The 18,944-nt window shown below is 40.1% G+C and overlaps 1 protein-coding gene across 3 annotated transcripts in view; it reads right to left on the reverse strand.

The window, feature by feature from the left end:
- LOC127007710 (rho-related BTB domain-containing protein 1-like) overlaps positions 1-18,944 on the reverse strand; it is a 37,407-nt gene that overhangs the window by 2,553 nt on the left and 15,910 nt on the right. The window contains exons 2-15 of one of the 3 annotated variants that reach the window (XM_050878943.1): positions 17,511-17,717; positions 15,939-16,042; positions 15,601-15,798; positions 15,257-15,464; positions 14,892-15,055; positions 14,499-14,595; positions 14,145-14,239; positions 13,632-13,746; positions 13,075-13,380; positions 12,719-12,889; positions 12,315-12,554; positions 11,920-12,068; positions 10,712-10,870; positions 9,562-10,058 (exon numbers count right to left, since the gene is read on the reverse strand). In XM_050878943.1, the coding sequence (XP_050734900.1) occupies positions 9,980-10,058; positions 10,712-10,870; positions 11,920-12,068; positions 12,315-12,554; positions 12,719-12,889; positions 13,075-13,380; positions 13,632-13,746; positions 14,145-14,239; positions 14,499-14,595; positions 14,892-15,055; positions 15,257-15,464; positions 15,601-15,798; positions 15,939-16,042; positions 17,511-17,690 (2,265 nt within the window). In that variant the 5' untranslated portion in view covers positions 17,691-17,717 and the 3' untranslated portion in view covers positions 9,562-9,979. Of the gene's footprint in view, positions 1-9,561; positions 10,059-10,711; positions 10,871-11,919; positions 12,069-12,314; positions 12,555-12,718; positions 12,890-13,074; positions 13,381-13,631; positions 13,747-14,144; positions 14,240-14,498; positions 14,596-14,891; positions 15,056-15,256; positions 15,465-15,600; positions 15,799-15,938; positions 16,043-17,510; positions 17,718-18,944 lie in introns of those variants that run through there. The other 2 variants (XM_050878944.1, XM_050878945.1) reach the window with 2 other exon arrangements.

The following is an 18,944-nucleotide window of genomic DNA, read 5'->3' on the forward strand; positions in this document are numbered from 1 at the left end:
CCTTTTCACACCATTACTTTCCATTATATGATACACTGTGTAACACAAGTATATCTCACCCCACACAAACACATTCCACTGAACATCTACAAAGAAAAATACAAACACAACTACATTGATTTCCCTTCATCTAATCATCTGGATGCATATCTGACAAAATAACAATGTACTTCCCTCCCTTAAAAGACAATAATTTACATAAGCACTAACTTAAGTGGCACTTTCATCACCACATCCACTCCTGACCCAGCTATTATTAGTACCAAGCTCTTAACAATAAGTTGTGAGGAAGGGAAAGCCTGCTTGAGGTGGTGAGCTGCTGTAAGGAACAGGTTCTGTCTGAGGCCTGAAGGCTACTTGGTGAGTCATGGCAGAATGTCAAAAGGAGGCAAGCTGTGATGGGAGTGCTCATGATCAAGTTACTGTTTGTTAATAAATTGTTCCCAGACTAAGATGTATGAGGGATTAATGAATTTCGCCTTTACTATCTGTTTTTTGTCTTCACTTCAGCAGAACAGCTTTCAATTTAGTGTGTGTTTGCTGATGTGTGTGAGGGTGTGATGAGGCCACAAGAACACCCTGGCATGGGGCAGAGTTATGCATCAAAGTTGTCAGTCACCTACACCTTCAGGAGCTAGTTTCAGGGACATGACTTACTTTAGATAATACCTCCACACATCCTCTTTATGTACATTTGTTTTACTAGATGTACGCAGTCATCTGGGGCATTAGCACTACAGTGGAAGTCATGTGGACCAAATGTTGTTTTTTGACCTTGTGTAATCTGCATTACAGGGTTTCCAAACAAATGTTCATAATTCACTAAAACCCTCCAATCAGCAGCTTTTTATGTTAGTAGTACACTCAAAAGAGATGGAAACTCACCTTCTGTACTTGCAAATCCCCAAGAAGGGTGAAAAAAAGTGAAAACATTATTCTGTAACAAGTCTCAAAATGTGTTTGTGGAAGGACAACTTTGTTGCAGTATATACATACTATAAGCAAAACTTTGGGAGATTATTTGCATATGTTCAAGCACAATTTGAACCTTAGGAGCAAATAACTGACTTAAACTTCTACCAGTAAAAGAAACAATGTAGCAATCCTACTTCTCTGGGCAGGTGGAATTACATTTGAAGAAAATGCTAAAATGAGTATATACAGACGAGGGGGTGTGGGGAGGGCCAGGGGACTTGTCGAATGGTGCTATTAGGTAGGGGGTTTGGACAAAGGATGGAGGGGGGGAGAGGCATACTCTAGAGGTTTCATGGAGGAACTATCAGCTACTGGCATGAACCATGTGCATTATGCATCAGTCTTGCTAATATCAAGTGAGAAACTGCTGCATACACAAAAAATAGGTTCCTCTAATGTAAAAACTGCAACAGGTCATTCACATTTATTGAAGTTGTCAAAAGCCATATATAAAATAGCAAATATCTAATCCTTATTTTACAGTTTCCAATGATGTACGTTATCTACACTGCCTAGGGCCATGATTGTTCTTGAAAAATGAGTCAGGGGCTGCGTGCAAGAAACTCAGCAACTCAAGCAAGCTTTCTCCTAAAACATATTTTCATCCCTCCCTCAGATGAATCGCCTCTCCCTATTTGAAGCTTAGACATGCCTCCTATCACACTCTGATCAAGAAATGTGGACTGAACAGCCAATCACCATTTCACACATGAATACCTTGGGCTAGTGGTCCATCCACTCACTGCAACTCACCACTACCGAGAACCTAGACTGTAAATCACAACAGTTTTGTGGAACCAGCCTTTCAAGAAGCAAAGTTCACACAGAACTATCTGGCCTCCTTAAAGTATTCAACATAGTCCACACACACCAAAGGTTGCCACCACCATTCACATACTAACTTGTGCTATTAAGTCTCCAGTGTACTAGAGATCTTACAGATATAAAGCAACACTTATGATCTGTCTAAGGTACATCAACCTAAATTTTGTGAGTGCAGTTCAAGACCAATGCTTAGTGACATACCAAAGCAGCCAAACACACAAGGAGTTGCAAAAAATCAACACAGCAAATAGTTTGAAACTTCATATCTCAAATTAAAATGTCAAGTAGTTCTTATAAAACAATGATCTACATTTTTGGCAATGAATAATTACATTTCCCTGCATTACATGTTGGTCAGAGTTGATGTTAGCAGCGCCTGGGCCTTCTGCGATCTTCCAAGAGGTAACAATGATGTCTATGAGATGCATTTGTGCGCTTTCTTATGGAGAAGATGGTATCACAAAGACTAAATGACACTTAATACTATTCTGATACATATTTGTGATTGCTACATGATGTGTGCTGATGGAAGGGCTGCACTACGACCAGACACAGCTCAGAGATCAAGTGGCTTGACCAATTCCCAAAGGCAAGCAAGATTAGTATTGTATTCTTTCTTATCATTCACATGGCCAATGAGTGTTTCAAAGTATCTCATTGAACATTTGCAGAAGAATACCTTCTGCTTAAAACATTCTGATATCATGTAAATATTGTTTCTCACGAGGTGGCCTCTGTGGTGCTGCATGTGGCCGCAAAGCTGCATGTATTAGAGCAAAGATACATTCACTGGAAGGCTACAAGGATATTAATGTATTAATATCTTGTGATGTTTCAGATTAACATCTTCAATTTTTCTTGACATAAGTAACACCAGGTCTGACTGTTCTGAGAGTCCAGAATCATATAATTTTTCCTTGTGGGACCAAACAAGTCGATGTTCCTTGATGCCCTAACATCGTTCAACAGTAGAAATACAGAGTATAAAAACCTTATGATACATTATCTTTAAACAGTTGTCGAGTTATTTCTTCCCTGGGTTTAGTGCGGGAAAACATGCACAAACCCTCTCATTACTAGCCATTCTCCATCAAATGTGCACTGAAGAATAAAAAATAAAAGTGCAAGACACTTACTTATCTGTGAATATAATAATGTTTTGAAAATAAATAATCAGATAATTATTTCTAATGTTCAACAGAAAATGTCAAGTGATTGTACAGACACTGCCTTGGCCTAATTTTACCCCAGATAGACTAATACTTACTTTTCTAACCTCATTAAGGATTACATTGGTACTTAAACATTTACTCAGACAGTAAAAGAATATACATGCAAAGCAATTTAAAAGATTTGAGTGTCATATGAGAAGCCCAACCCTGGTGTGGTAGCACCAATGACTTTTCTTGCACACACCTTAGACGAGGTACACGGAGCCTCCCGGGGACTCTCCCTTAATTAACTGCCTTTACTGTGTATGAAAAGTTGCACAGGTAGACAGGCATCACCAGCTCTCAGACATGAGGAAAACTTTACTTTACACTGGTACCTCACAGCCTGTAACAGTTACACTAAACAGTTTTCAGCTACATCAATTGTACTGTTTAAGTTGCTTTCATGATGGCTGTGAGAATCTTCAAAAAATTTAACTTCATCCTAATGAATATGTTGCATCTAAACTTACTACTCTGACTTTACTAAGTGGTGTCTGGCAGTTATCATTCTTCGGTGACAATGTACACGTATGTGTTCTACACAGAAAAGTTTGGTTTCTTTAAAACATAATCTTTAACAAAAATACTCTGACAAAAAATATTCGACCATTCATTAGTAAGAATGGTATCATATTCCCTTTGTTGGATTTTTTTTTTTCAAGAGAAAAAAGGATACCCTGTTACTGGAAGTCAATGTGAACGTTAACAACTGATGTAGCTAAACTCAACTGCTCCTCACTATAAATGCTGATTACTGTATGAACAAGAGAAAGATGAAGTTATTTCTAAATCTCAAATAGGAACTCACATCTGATAAACCAAAACACGGTGAACATGAAAGTGGTTCTGGTCCTGCCTTGCCGCAGCCACGGATGAGTCTCGCCTGGATCCTCTGAATCACTGCCGTCACAATGAGCCTCAGCACCACTGAACAATAGACCCAAACACCAGCCTCTAATTTGACCTATTATATCACTCTTTTCAAGCTATGAAAAAAAAAAAAAAGGGTAACTCTTAGTGATATTTCTAAGGCCCAAATTTTCAGTGATCCAAGTTGAAAGTTGAGCACTCACCTACTATGGCTACCTCTTGACAATGACTGAGTGTTTACCCCAAATGCTGCTTATGTTACCTGACTTATCTGAACACTATCTACAGATATTTATGTAATTCAAGCTCTAGCAATGGACTGTTGTACTTGCTGGTGGTGAGTGTGGAGTGGACAAAAATTGCTGCTCGGTCACTCACCAGAGCAGCAGTTGGGTCATCATTATGAAGTGTACATTCGAGTTAAAATGACATGTAGTTTCTTTGCTATAATCTTAGAAAAGTACAAAGCTTTATGGCTCACTTTAAACTGAGTATATACATATACACATCATACCATATCCACACACTGAACTACAGAGCAGCTTCTGCAAAACCACCCAAACCTTCTTAATCATATTTTGCTTTGCTGTAATATTACACCACAGCAACTTTTGTGGATCCTGTCTTATTCTTTAGTTAAAAACATTACAGTCACTCATCCAACACTTGGCAGGGTCCCAGGGTCCCGAGGGCTTCCTGGGCACCTTCTTGGGACCTACTTGCATCATCTCACATCTGGTGTTTCTGGATTAAAAAGGTTCAGGTCTACGGATACATTAAGGTACATCACACCCTAACTCTAAACACAAAGAAACTGGTCCAGGCAGTATCACAACGCTGTGGGTGGAAAACAATGATGATGTGGCTGGCTAGGGAGCTGGTTGTGTCACAGTATAGGAGATAAATATAGCTCTGTTTGTATTCTGGGTGGCATTCTTAATTTAGAAAGTGTTTTATTCCCTCATGATAGTATAAAATAACACAGACATTCTAATATGCACATGATAAAGACAATGGATGGTTTAGTGGGCTGTGCTGCCGAGAAACTAAGGACAAGTGCTGATCAAGGTGCTGCCTGCATTACAACAGGTGTACTGTAATGTCTTGTGAAATTTTGTATATATATATATATATATATATATATATATATATATATATATATATATATATATATATATATATATATATATATATATATATATATAACAGCTCTGTGGTAAACAGCAATATCCCAACCCATTTTAAGAACTAAAGAAGACTTAACGAGCCCTGGCCGGTGACACCACAAACACCACCTTCACTGGGCCAAGACTGTTGCTCCTTACTAACTATAAATGTTCAAGAACATGAAGATTCAATCTAAAATTGAGTTCTTAAGGTCAATCAGTACAGAATGTCACCATGAATATGCTGTGCTAAGGTGAGCATTCACTTATAAGATTCACTCAGCAATCTACTCATCATTGCTAAGAATGTGATGATTAAAGCAACTGTTGTTGACACGCTTAGTCTGGGAAACTTTTCCAATTCTGAAATTGCTTAATCATGCATATTTGTGTACTACATTAGTTTTTAAACTGATGAAAAATAAAAATAATGTTGTAGTTCTAGTTGATGCTTTACAGAGGTGCAGTTACTAGAGAGCTGATTCCCAACGCTGGTGTAGGCTGGCAAGACAGAAATTCCTGACATTATCTGGGCAGTGTGTTGGGCTGTGCCTCCAGACAAAAGATACTGAAACTAAAGATCTTTACCCTCACTCTTTTCAATGTTGTTTCTAATTATATAGTTAGCAATGAATTTGTTGAGGCAACAATGGTCTTGTCTAGAATTTTGCCTTGCATTGAAAAAAAAAAAAAAAAAAGTTTTGTAATACTACTTTAAATCTTCTGAAACATACATTTGCTGTCTAATGCAGTTAGCATGCACCTTTGTATGATGTATAATTGAAAATGTTCTTTCTGCCAAGGTGAAGGTGTGTATTCAATGTGCTCTAAACTTGACATTCTGGGGAAACTAACCCTTATGCTGATGATGTGATTGTTGCTTCTAAAATGTTCATGGAAATGAAAGAATGTTCATTTTGAAACATATCACAGAACAAGTACATGATGAAATTAGCATAAATGTAAGGAAGGAGGTCATATTTACAAGGTGCTGCCACCCTGGAGAACTGAGAATGCCTCTTCTGCTGTGGCTAGACACACGCAAGCACACACATATACGTACACACACATACATGCAAGCATGCAAACACACACACACACACACACACACACACGTGTCCAACAAATGAAGGAAATTCTGGATGAATGTAGATATGGAAATGGGACTATTAGAGCTTAGCTCGGGCCCGGTAGACTACAAATAGGTAATAGGTAAACACACACACACACACACACATTGCCACCAGCGAAATACATTAATAAGATTGTATGAGCAACTTATTTTAAAAAACAAGGGGACATAGAAAAAAACTGAAAAAAGACAAAATCCTTGAATGATATCAAGAAATAGTTATCTTTATAAAAAAGCACTGATAGGTGGAATAGTCTGGCAAAGAGATTATCCAGGCAAAAAACTTAAATGAGTGTAAAGCTAAGTTTGACCAATCGCGACATAAAGATGGGACCCCATGAGTGTAGCTCATTTCAGGTACACCACAGCTAGGTAAACACACACACACACACACACACACACACACACACACACACACACACACACACACACACACAAAAAAAAAAAAAAAAAAAAAAAAAAATCCTTGTCTTTAGAGACTCCATGTTTCCCACATATGCATAGAAATATTTATTTATGTTGTGTTTGCTTTCAGTGTGATTGATATATAAGACTGAATCTTTTGGAGAGAAAAAAAAAAAAATAAATAAAAAAATAAAATAAAAAAAGGATCAAAGAACACACCAAATTCTTTTTCAGCAAGTTGTGCATGACCAAACTTTAAACCGTATCTAAAATGTAAAAATTCCGGAGGAATAGAAGAAAAAATATTATTTTCATCATGTCCATTAGTGGACCATTACCCAGACATTGGGCAGGGAATAAAAATTGCCTCAGAAAAACTAGAGAAAGAGAAAGTACTCACTAGCAAAGGAAGGATCACCCAACATTACACAGTGCTGCACGGATCACTACAAAGACTAGTAATGATGAGAAATAAATAAAAATATATAATCATAATAATGAAGTAAAGAAATACAGTGTTTATAAGGACAGGGATATTTGAATGAGAGGTCATTTTGCTTATATGTGACAAAGAGAAAAATTATATATATCTATATATATATAGATATATATATATATATATATATATATATATATATATATATATATATATATATATATATATATATATATATATATATATATATATATATATATATATATATATATATATATATATATATATATATATATATATGAGATAAAGAAATACTTCATCACAGCCAAGAAAGGCAAGCTTTTCTTCAGTTCTTGAGCTAACTCCATTAAGCTAATGATGTGAGAAAAAAGTGTGGGAATAAAATGTTTCCTGACGCATGTGAATAAAAGCAATTCTCAGCCTCAGCAGGGTGGCTCCAGGATCAAAATGTGTGGGAATATGCTCGACAGTAAGTAACATGATTGCTTAGCTTAGATATGTCTCTTATTTGTATGAGAAAGCAAAGTTTTTATGAATACAGCCACAGAACAGTCTTTCCTCTATCAGTATTCAATTTCACCATATCTTTTTCAGCATGAGTATACTTAGTTGGCAACATTGAGAAGGATGTCACAGTAATGCAGTAATGGACAGTTATTATAAAATAAGGCACAATAAACTAAAGGTTAGTCTGAAAGATAATCTTGCTAGGAGCATATGCCTGGTGTGAATGTTGCCATGAGGATAGGACATAAAAAGGAAAAAGAAAAAAAAAATCTTAAGAGCAGAGATGAAGGTTGGGTGGCCTCAGTGAGCATGAATTACAGTTTGGGGTTTGGGGTGGCAGCTGTTACCACATTCTCCCTTACAATCTGTATAGTATTTCATTGTTTGGTGCAGCAAACTTATGTTCTAGCAATAGCAAAGTTCTTGTTAACCAAACCAGAAGGTAAGTCATACAGGATGTGCCACACTGAACTGTCCCTTTAAAACATAACCAGTATCTGTAAAATGTGTTCAGTAACCCTCATAATCTTAAAGGAATACAACAATCAACAAACAGAGACAATATGAAGCACATTTCCCGATGAAGCCAACACAAGTGGTTACTGGTTACTCATTGTTAAAATGTATAAAAATCCTAAATAAAGCTAACAAATTATATAGTAACACAGATGGCTTTTCACCATCCATCAGCTGTGCTCAATCACCCAATATCCACACTAACTATTAATGTAAAAAATATCATAGAAAAAATATTTCCTTAAAACAAGACTATTAAACCATATCAAAAAATCATGGAGTTGAGCAACATACAATTTCAGCTACATTTCCAGTCTCTAAATGTAGTGCCTTGGTTCATGAATAAGATACACCTAAATGAGACTATGTTGAAATCATGTAGCAATCTCATTTCACAGAAAGAAATGAGTGGTCAATATCAAATGACAAATGACTGCTCAGCTAGACCAACAATGAAAGTGTTGGTGCGACAATAATCACAGTGATGTGTGCACAAGGGAGCCACACACCTCTTTGGTCTGGAAAATAAACTACAACACCAAGATTGATCTAAAAATTACCTCATTTCTTAACTTATGCATGCATTTCTGTGTACATGCAAGTAAATGTATCATGGTGTGTGTGTATGTGTGTGTGTGTGTGTGTGTATAGACCTAGTTGCGAAATACAGGAAAAGAGCCGTACTAGGCTCGTGCTGTCCCGTCTCCATTACGCTTATTATCCAGTTTGGCTTTAAATTCATGAATCGTTTTTGCATACACAGTCTTCTCGTCAAGTCCGTTCCATGTTGTTATGCTTCTGCATGGAAAACTGTATTTCTTAATGTCTCTCCTACAGTCGCTCTTCTTCAATTTCTTACCATTGCCTCTTGTCACACTTCTGTCACGTACCACTAGGTCTTCCCTGTCCAATTTCTCCAATCCCTCTTGTATCCTGTACAATGCTATTAGGTCCCCTCTCTCTCTTCTTCTCTCCAGTGTTGTAAGTCCCAATTTCTCCAGTCTTTCTTCATAAGTATGTTCTCTCAGAGTTTCTGCTAATTTAGTTGCTGCTCTTTGTATTCTTTCCAACTTTCTAATTTCTTTCTTCAATCTAGGTGACCACACTAATGCTGTACACATATATGTGTGTGTGTGTGTGTGTGCAAGTGGAAATTTAAATGTATTGTTGTGGAACCTAAATCCACTGTACAAGGTACATTAATACCTAAAGAATATGCATAACTGAACACAACATGTTTGGTGGACGCACCGAGCTGGTGGGCGGCAACACACCACCTGGCTGGCGGCCTCACCTGCCTGCTCCATACACCACCCTCACGTCTCTCATGCAATAAACCTTCCTACACAGGTATACTTATAAGGTTAACATACATTAGTTAAAGTATATTGCTTAATTTTAAAATGTTGCAAACTATAAAACAAAATATTTTGAAAGCACTTGACTGTGAAGCATGCATTTACTGCATGCATGCATGTATGGTGGACACACACACACACACACACACACACACACACACACACACAATTATGATTCATGTTTTTTGTGTGAAAAATTAACACAAAAACTAAATTCACCGAGTTAAATATAAAATTTAGATTTCTTTTATAACTTGAAGATTACTTTTCCTTATTGATGTTGTTTAAATTTTATCACAGGTACAGCTGATGACATTTATGATGCCTTAAAGGATTAAGTTGCCATTGCTGAAAAGCCAATAACATTTTGCCAAAGCCAAGTGAAATGTATAATTAAAACACACACACACACACACACACACACACACACACACACACACACACATGGTTTTATGTCCAAGTTGGTTAGGTTTAGCTACACTTTTATTGCAGCATTTCTAAAAATAAAGTAAAAAGCTGAAAGAATGGTGGCAGAGGTCTGCATATCTTGCTCATCACTTTTGAGAGCCAGCTGTTGCCCACTTTCTGGCCCGGCTCAGAGAGGCCCGCAACACGCTTAAGGTGTCCCAGCTCCTTCAACAAAATCAATAAAAAATTCTCAAAGGATGCACTAAAAATTAGTGTCCATAAATAAAATAAATTCATAAAGCTTGGCACTCAAGACAAAAGAGAACTACATGTTAATATTTCTTCATAAATCAAAAGTGCATTAAGTAAATGTTTAAAGTTATGCAATGCAAATTATTATAAAACTTACTAATATGTGATGGTGGTTTTAAGGTGGCAATGTAACTTTTTGAGCAATTTTCTAAATTAGTATGTATACCAATTTTTTGCAATAAAAGACAACTAAAAACTACTTAGGTACAGCACAGAGAACTAATGGTGTGATCAACGAGTGTCTGGCCCGTGAGGCATGAACTGCACTCATGTTCTACGGTAAGTCATAACAGCAACATTAATAATAAGTGAACAACAACAATAATAAAAATGTTGATAATTATAATAAACAAATGACAATAATAATAATAATAATAATAATAATAATAATAATAATAATAATGTAGTGACAGTAATAATATCAGATGATGCACAGCTCTTGTTTTGGAAAAAAAATGATGAACAAATAAAAACCCTCCTTGACCACACCACAGATGAGGCAGGCTTTGGGGAACTGAGAATACCGCTAGCAAACCATCTGGCTAAAGAACAGGACGCTTAATTACATTGTGCGATAGTTTTGTTTCTCGGCATTCCGGCGGCTCTTGGAGGTGAAGCAGAGGCAGCCGGCCGTGTTGCGGGACCGCTTCAGGGGCTTGATGGGGTTCTCCTCCCGCTGCCGCTCCATCAGACACCGCTCGTAGTAGTCATAGTCCTTGAGGTACCTGCCGGACAAAGACAGCCTCATCAACCCTTCAAAGTGACTCATTCAAGAAGGCACTCAGCCATGGTCCCAAACTTTCCTTGCCAATGCGTACCAATATTTTTAATATTGTGGTGTACAAAAAAGATGCTTGAAAAATACAAGTATGTATCCTTTTCCACAACTTTTCTGTTTCTAAAACTACCTTACTATGAAGAGAAATAGCCCATTAACCCACTTGGATGACCTAGTTGGGCTTTCTTTCTTTACCTTTGCAAATCACCATATTTGGTTAACTTACATTTCCAGTATCTCAACAAGACATATAACATTAATTATAATAATGATAATACATAATAATAATGATAACTATTAGTATAATAATAACAACAACAACAACAACAATAACAACAACAACAATAATAATAATAATAATAATAATAATAATAATAATAATAATCACAATAGCAACAACCCCGATGCACCACCCACACAAGGGATGGAATACGGCAAGGTGACATTAAAACATTATAATATCATGAGAAAGTCTGTTAATGTTTAATTAAGGAATTTAAAGAAAAAGTCAAAGAAAGTCTAATTATACCAAATCACTAAAAGTTTTAGAGTTGACTTCAAACTCTGACCCCTTGATTGTGGCAAAGAAAATGTGGGTGTTTTGTTTCCAAGTTCCCTCATTACTGTTTGGGTGGTTGGAGCCAAGTTTATAGAACTGGAGCAAGAAAAATAACATGAATAAATGAATACCTGGTGATGAGACACTACTACTATTATTACAAAACTTGAAATTAATGAATACATTTTGGACACAAAGATGTGAAAGTGACAAATTAAGAAATTATCTATTTAGAGCTTCTCAAAAATTCATATTCATGTACACAAATGATGTAGAGTCTTTCACTATAAAGAAACAGATTTGTGTGAACATATTGGAAGATTTTATAAGGAAACATGATGACAATGAGAGGAGGAGGAGTGCTGAGGATTTAATGTATAAGCTAAAAGCACAAAGTCACAATGTGGCTCTAAATGTTTAGATGGCAGTGTACTCACCAGACTGGCGGCCAGCGGTGGCGGTTCAGGTAGGCCTGGTTCTCGGGGTGGAGGGCGCGCAGCTGTTTGGTGTGCTTGTGACACACATGGTTGTAGTTGGTGGCCATGCAGGTGAGGCACCACTCCACCAGTTGGTCTGCATTGTGCATCTGTGCCCAACCCACCATGGTGGTGAGAACTTGTTCACCACACCACCCAACAAACTTATAAATTGTAACCCCACATTGTACTTTCAGATTACCAGAAGGCACTACTGTATCAATACTAAAGTATGTGTAAATGAAATGCTGAGGCAAGTAAGCTTCAGTTAAAAGGCTTTTTGAAATCTAACTGAATTATAAGTTTTGTAATTATGATGAACCTGTCACTGGCAAGCCTTAGGAGCAAGGAAGTACCTGAAGGGGCTCCAGCAAGTAGATGCAGTCCTCACTGACATCCCCGCCTGCTTGGATCACTCGCTGGAACAGGTCAATGATCTCTATTTCCACCAGAGAGATGAGGCGCGGCAGACAGAGGCGGTTGCCAAGCTCCACCACCGGCAGACACTCCCGGATCTTGAGGGTGGGTACAGAGTCTGTGTAGAGGTACTGAAGCAGGATGTGGAAGGTCCTCAACTTTACTCCTGGGAAGGTGATCTGTGGGTGGACAATGGAAAAGATTAACATTCACTTCTCAACATTCACACCAAGTGGAAAGGAATTCTTTTACTACTTCATTTTTTCATCAGATTTGTTGGACATCACAGTAACAGCCTCACAAAGCTATATAACTCTGCCTTACAGGAAATACTCAAACTCACCACTTTGGCATTGCTTTCCCTGAAGTCCCCGGAGAACATGGCATGCATCATGTCGCACCGAGCCATGAGCAGTGGACGGTGAACAGCTGCTGTGCCATCCTCCAGCTGGAACATCACATCCGAGAACAAGCCGCCCTCCAGACACAACTCCTTTAGCCGCCCAGACAGCATCTGATGGCAAATAAAATATCATCATTAGCAACGGGAAACAGACATCAGGGTGGGTGCGCTGCCTTACTCTCCTGCAAATGTAATCAAATGCATGCTGGCCAATTTAACTTTGTTAGTACTCTACTTTTCAGATAAGTTGAAGTAATGCAGTCTAATAAAACTGCATTTTGGACTCATAGGCCCACCTGTAAGTACTGTTGGGAGAGGTCATTATTCAGAAACTCTTCTTTCTTCATCAGATTTGAGGTGTACATCAGAAGCTCAGGCAACTCCAGGAATTCTGCCGCCTGCTTCAGTTCACTAAGGTCAACGGAAGGCAGCTGGCACTCTCGACAAAATATTGTGCCTGTGTAAAGGAAGTGGAGGAGCACACGGAGCGCAGAGCCGGTGACCAGCTTGCTGAGGTGGACCACAGTCTGGATGGGGACCCAGGCCGGACTCTGCCGAGGACTACGATCACAACTGCTTTGTTCACTACCTCTGTCATCCCACTGGGGAAAAATAAATATGGCAACTATAAAACCCTCCACTAATATCTCCATTCTATGCACAGCTTTGACAATGCAGATCTTACATAAATAATTCTTCTGGCAGTTATTTGGTGGTCCCAAGGGGGTGGTACAAGTGTCCTATATATCAAGGGGGTTTCAATTATTTAAAAAGAAAATCAAGGCGGCATTATTTGTGCGACAGCGAAAAATATTCTGCATGAATCATGGAGTGGGTGTCAGTAGTAACTCACCTGCTCTATACTAATGGCTTGGAAGGCTGGATGATTGAGTTCTCTATGAATGCCGGGCCGCTGCTCCTGGGGCAGAGTCTGCATGCTGGACCTGCGCTTCACAGCTTCTCGTATTCTTTGGTGAAGAAATTAAATGTTGAAGAACTAGCTGACACTGACTGTCACCTGCTACTGGGGTGGGCAGAATGAGTCTTGCCAAATGTCTCTTTAAAGGAGCTACAAGAAAATACTTGGAATGGATTGTTTATAACAAGCAACTTGCTTTTCTAAGAGGCTCCAAAGGTCATACCTCTCTGAACCAAACTTTTACTTCACTATTCTATGGGAATGATAAAATGAAGTGTGTGAAAGATAAAAAGAATATGTAAGAGAGAAAGAGAAATAAAAAAGGAAAAAAATGAATCTTCATGTATGGCAGGATTGCTATAAAATGTATAATGGAGAAAAAGAAATGAAGAAGAAATATGAGGTGAATTTCTATGCAAGACAAAGACTTAGTGTTGCTGCACTTACCTTGTTGGGCGGGGTTGGTTGTGGTCATTCCCGAGGAGACATTCTGTGTCCGAGTTGAAGTTCCCCAAGGTGGTGTCTCCGAAAGTCCCACTCAACTGCAGCGAGTAGAAGGGAGAGACGGAAGGTGAGGTGAGGTGTGTGTGTGTGTGTGTGTGTGTGTGTGTGTGTGTGTGTGTGTGTGCATACTACAAATATGGAACAAGTGATTGCACTGAAACAAATCTATATATGAAGATCACATTCTTTGGTTATTTTTATGTATCTAGTTGTGAGAATTTAATATCTTTCTCCCTCTCTCTACCTTCTCTTAAACTGTCACTGATTGTCAAGAAGAAGCATATGCTGTGGACTCACCATGCTGGAGTCTGAACTACGTCTCGTGGCAGCACAGTCAGATAGATCTGTCATGAGCAGCTTGTGGAAGGCAGTTGATGCAGCCGCCACCAAGAACCTAAGGCAGTGAAGTGATCAGCAATGACATCACTGGCAGTGTCTCATGCCCTACAGCACCTGAGTGGTGTACGGTGTCAACAAATGGAAGGGAAGGTGGAGCTGGGGGTAAAAGGAAGAAGTAAGATACTAAAGGTAGGTGAAAATAATACATCAAGAACATAACATAGTCATCTGCAGAGAAACTACAACCAAGCCACAAGACCTAGTGCTGCAGCCACAGTAACTTCTCAGCAACCGGCACCTGGTAGTGTCTAGCACACACGGGTAATGCAACCTTGGGGGGACAGTACCCACCGGTGAGTATGGACTACGGTGCCGCCGGAGGTGGTGCTGCCCCCGGCCACCAGCACCAGGTCAGTGAAGGCGGCACAGGAGAGGAGGCAGTGGAGGTCCTCCTGCAGGGTGCTCCCCACCGGAGACGGCTCCTGCACCTTGGGCTTGGGCGGGCAGAAAGGCACCTGTGGAGCACGGTGAAAAGGGGTCTCAAGCAGTCTGCCAGACTACTTGGTTCTGATCCACACAGTTTATTAATAGCCCAACATTTGTATTAGAGGGAGTCTACTGGATGGGAATTTTTTAAAAATGTTAACAAACTCTTTCTTTGTGGGTTAGGCAATACGCGGTGAGGCAAACATGTGAAACAAGGTCGACCATCCCACCTGTAAAGTAGGTCTCTGGACACGCTTGAGGTTGGTCATCCAGAAGCGCTGCTGCCTCCGGGATATGAGGGCGGCTCTGATCACATTGTCGAAAACCTCATTCACTCCAAAGTAGGTCAGCACCGAGGTTTCATAGTACTCCACTCCAATCTCCCTGGCCACTGCTCGGCCTTCACACGGCATGACCAAGTCACACTCCCGCACTGGCCTGTCGAACGCCAGGAAACATACTTCACAAGAAATTCAATTATAAATAAAACTCTTTGACATTCAACCCTCTGTTGAAAGCTATCATGTGATAAGTTCACTCGTTGGAAGGACAAAACAATGGTGCCACAACCCACCTGACGAGAGGCGAGCGGTCCTGGCAGTACCTGAGGTACTCCTCGTCCTTGCAGATGTACCTGAGGTCGTTCTTGCAACCCACCAGAAGGATTGGCGTGTTGGGGCAGAATCTCCGGATCTCCGGATACCACATGACGCGGCAGTTTCTGAGAGAGACTGGGTTGGCCACCGAGAAGCAAAGCAGCACCACATCCGACCTGCGGCGGGGTGACGCAACACATCAGTGCCGGGGACTGTACCCGCGCCTCGAAGACCGCAGCCACGATCAAACAAGGCGTACGGGAACCCATAAAATACACATATACATAGTCTACAAGAGGTTCCTGTAGAGACTCACCTGCCATAGGCAAAGCGTCGGTCCTTATCATGGTCCCCGAAAGTGTCCCAGAGGCGGAGGGAGACATTCACACCGTCAACTACCACACACGACCGCTCCAAAACCTGCCGCCGCCACAGGGAGGGAACACGCCAAGGTGAGAACTAGCGTTTTCACTTACTGTTTATATGTAACCTACTAATAACTATTACTTTAATAAAAATGCGAATTTATTATAATTAAGTGTGACACCTTGCAGTGAAAGGAAGTTAATTACTATTGGGGTCACGTAAAATGTTGAGGCCACTAAGTGATGCGAACAGCCGTCCGAGGAGCACCCTGCAGGAGGACCTCCACTGCCTCCTCTCCTGTGCCTGTTCCCTGTTGCTTCTCCCAACACCAAACTCCTCTTCGTGCCTCAATACCTTTTCTCAGTTAATCCTCCCACCACCAGCACCTCCCTAATGTTCCTCAACCCTATAATGTACTTCCTGGTTGTCCTTTCAATAACACTACCTCCCAAGTGTTCCTCTCCCTCATCTGTTCACTGTTCATCTGCAGCATCTCTTCGTTGTGCCTCAACCTCGTCTCTTCCCTGCATGTTAATCCTCCCAGCACCATCCACCCCAACGTTCCCCAGTTAAGATTCCTACACCTCTTGTCCCTCAACGCTTTCAATTCGCTCTTAATCCTCCAAACTCCTTGTATATCAACAGTTAAGTTACCTAGTGGCAGCACCTCCTACCTGTCCTTTAACCCTTTCAATTTAAAGACTAATCCTTCTCCCTCACTTCAAGCCACATCACACAGGGCCTAAATTTCTGTGTGTGTGTGTGTGGGGGTCAAGGGAGCAATAGCCCCCAATTTTTTCTATACATCACTTATCCTCTTTTGTTAATTTCTCCGATATTTTTACTTGTCTTGTTAAAGTTCGCGAGCATATAGCAACAATCTGCTCTCTTGCCGCTGCCTCCTTGATTGTTGGTATAGGGATGACAGAGCCGTTGCATACAGTATCATGCGTTTGGTTATTATGTCTGTCTATCGGCCTCAAAATGCCACTAAAAGTGCTTGACTTTAAAAAAAATTCCCCCAGCTGTGTATGCTCGCTTTGCTCCCCCCCCTCCCTCCCACTCATAAACCTATGAACCCCTCTAGTCCCCCTAAAAAATCTGCCAAAATTACGAGCCTGTCAGTTATACATCCTTTGCCTCATCTCTAAGAACCATAGAGTCACACCACTAAGGACACACACACACACACACACACACACACACACACACACACACACACACACACACATTCCGGTAGCTCAGTCGGTTAGAGCGCCGCGCTGCAAGGCTTCACGGTCAAACAGGTGGCGGTTCGAGCCCCGCTCAGGCCAGATTCTTTCCGTTGACTAGGAGTGGTTACTCTCCCCCCTTGAGCAAGGGGGATGGGGTGTGTGGTGTGTGGGGTCCTGGCAGCATCCAGAGATCGACGATAATGAGCATGCACTTGCTCACGTCGTGAAGGTACCTGCTGGCAAAAGCGAGTCCAACTCGTGATCAGGCAGTGGTGAATTACACACACACCAGTCAGCCCCCAACCCACCTCCTTGTATATCCTGTACTGGTCGATCGCGAAGACGGTTGGCACGTGTGTGTTGAGCAGTTGGGAGAGGGAGAACTTCTTGTTGCAGGCGCGGGCACATATGAGGCGAGTCTTGCCCACTGCCGTGTCGCCCACAACCACACATTTCACCAGCTCCTGATGCGGTTGTTCACTATCCATGATCGAGACCCATTATCCGTGGCATGTCTGGAATGAGAGAAAAGGAAACACGTCAGTTTATCGTTTTAATTTCTGATTTGATATTTGAAAGCTTAACTAAACGAAAATAGAAGTAAAAGAAAGCATTCGAGTTGAGTTGCTGGCTTTCCTTTTTCATTTACATTTTCAGGGTTTAATGGAGAGGAAACAACCACAGGCTTTTTATATCTCTTTTTTTTCTGCCCTTGATTTGCCTCCTTTACTTAAAAAAAGGTTGTGTTTTCTGAAATAAGGATGTATCTTGTGAGAGCTCGAGATGTGCGTGTCTTCCTAAATTAAAAGGACCCGATACGTACAAGGTTAGAGTTGGAATGGAAGAAATAATTGTTTGGGTGGTAGAACAGGCAAGCAGATGAAGAAGAAGAACAAGAACAAGAGCATGCATGAAGAAGAACAAGAAGAATGAGAGCCTAAAGAACAAGAAGAACAAGAGCATGAAAAAGAACAAGAACAAGAAGAACAAGGGAATGAAGGACAAGAAAAACAAGAAGAACAATAGCATGAAGAACAAGAACAAGAGCATGAAAAGAACAAAAAGAACAAGAGGATGAAGAACAAAAAGAACAAGAGCATGAAGAACAAGAACAAGAGCATGAAGAACAAGAGCCTGAAAAAGAAATAGAACAAGAACAAGAGGATGAAGAACAAACAGAACAAAAGCATGAAGAAGACCAAGAGAATGAAGAAGAACAAGAAGACCAAGAGAATGAAAAAGAACGAGAAGAACAAGAAGACCAAGAGAATGAAGAACAAGAAGAACAATAGAATGAAAAAGAACGAAAAGAACAAGAGAATGAAGAAGAACAAGAAGAACAAGAGCATGAAGAAGAACAAGAGAATGAAGAAGAACAAGAAGAACAAGAGAATGAAGAAGACCAAGAGAATGAAGAAGAACAAGAGAATGAAAAAGAACAAGAAGAACAAGAGCATGAAGAAGACCAAGAGAATGAAGAAGAACAAGAAGAACAAGAGAATGAAGAAGAACAAGAAGAACAAGAGCATGAAGAAGAACAAGAGAATGAAGAAGAACAAGAAGACCAAGAGAATGAAGAAGAACAAGAAGAACAAGAGCATGAAGAAGACCAAGAGAATGAAGAAGAACAAGAAGACCAAGAGAATGAAGAAGAACAAGAAGAACAAGAGCATGAAGAAGACCAAGAGAATGAAGAAGAACAAGAAGAACAAGAGCATGAAGAAGACCAAGAGAATGAAGAA

The sequence above is a fragment of the Eriocheir sinensis genome, chromosome 36, assembly GCF_024679095.1.
Source record: "Eriocheir sinensis breed Jianghai 21 chromosome 36, ASM2467909v1, whole genome shotgun sequence".
Taxonomy (NCBI): domain Eukaryota; kingdom Metazoa; phylum Arthropoda; class Malacostraca; order Decapoda; family Varunidae; genus Eriocheir; species Eriocheir sinensis.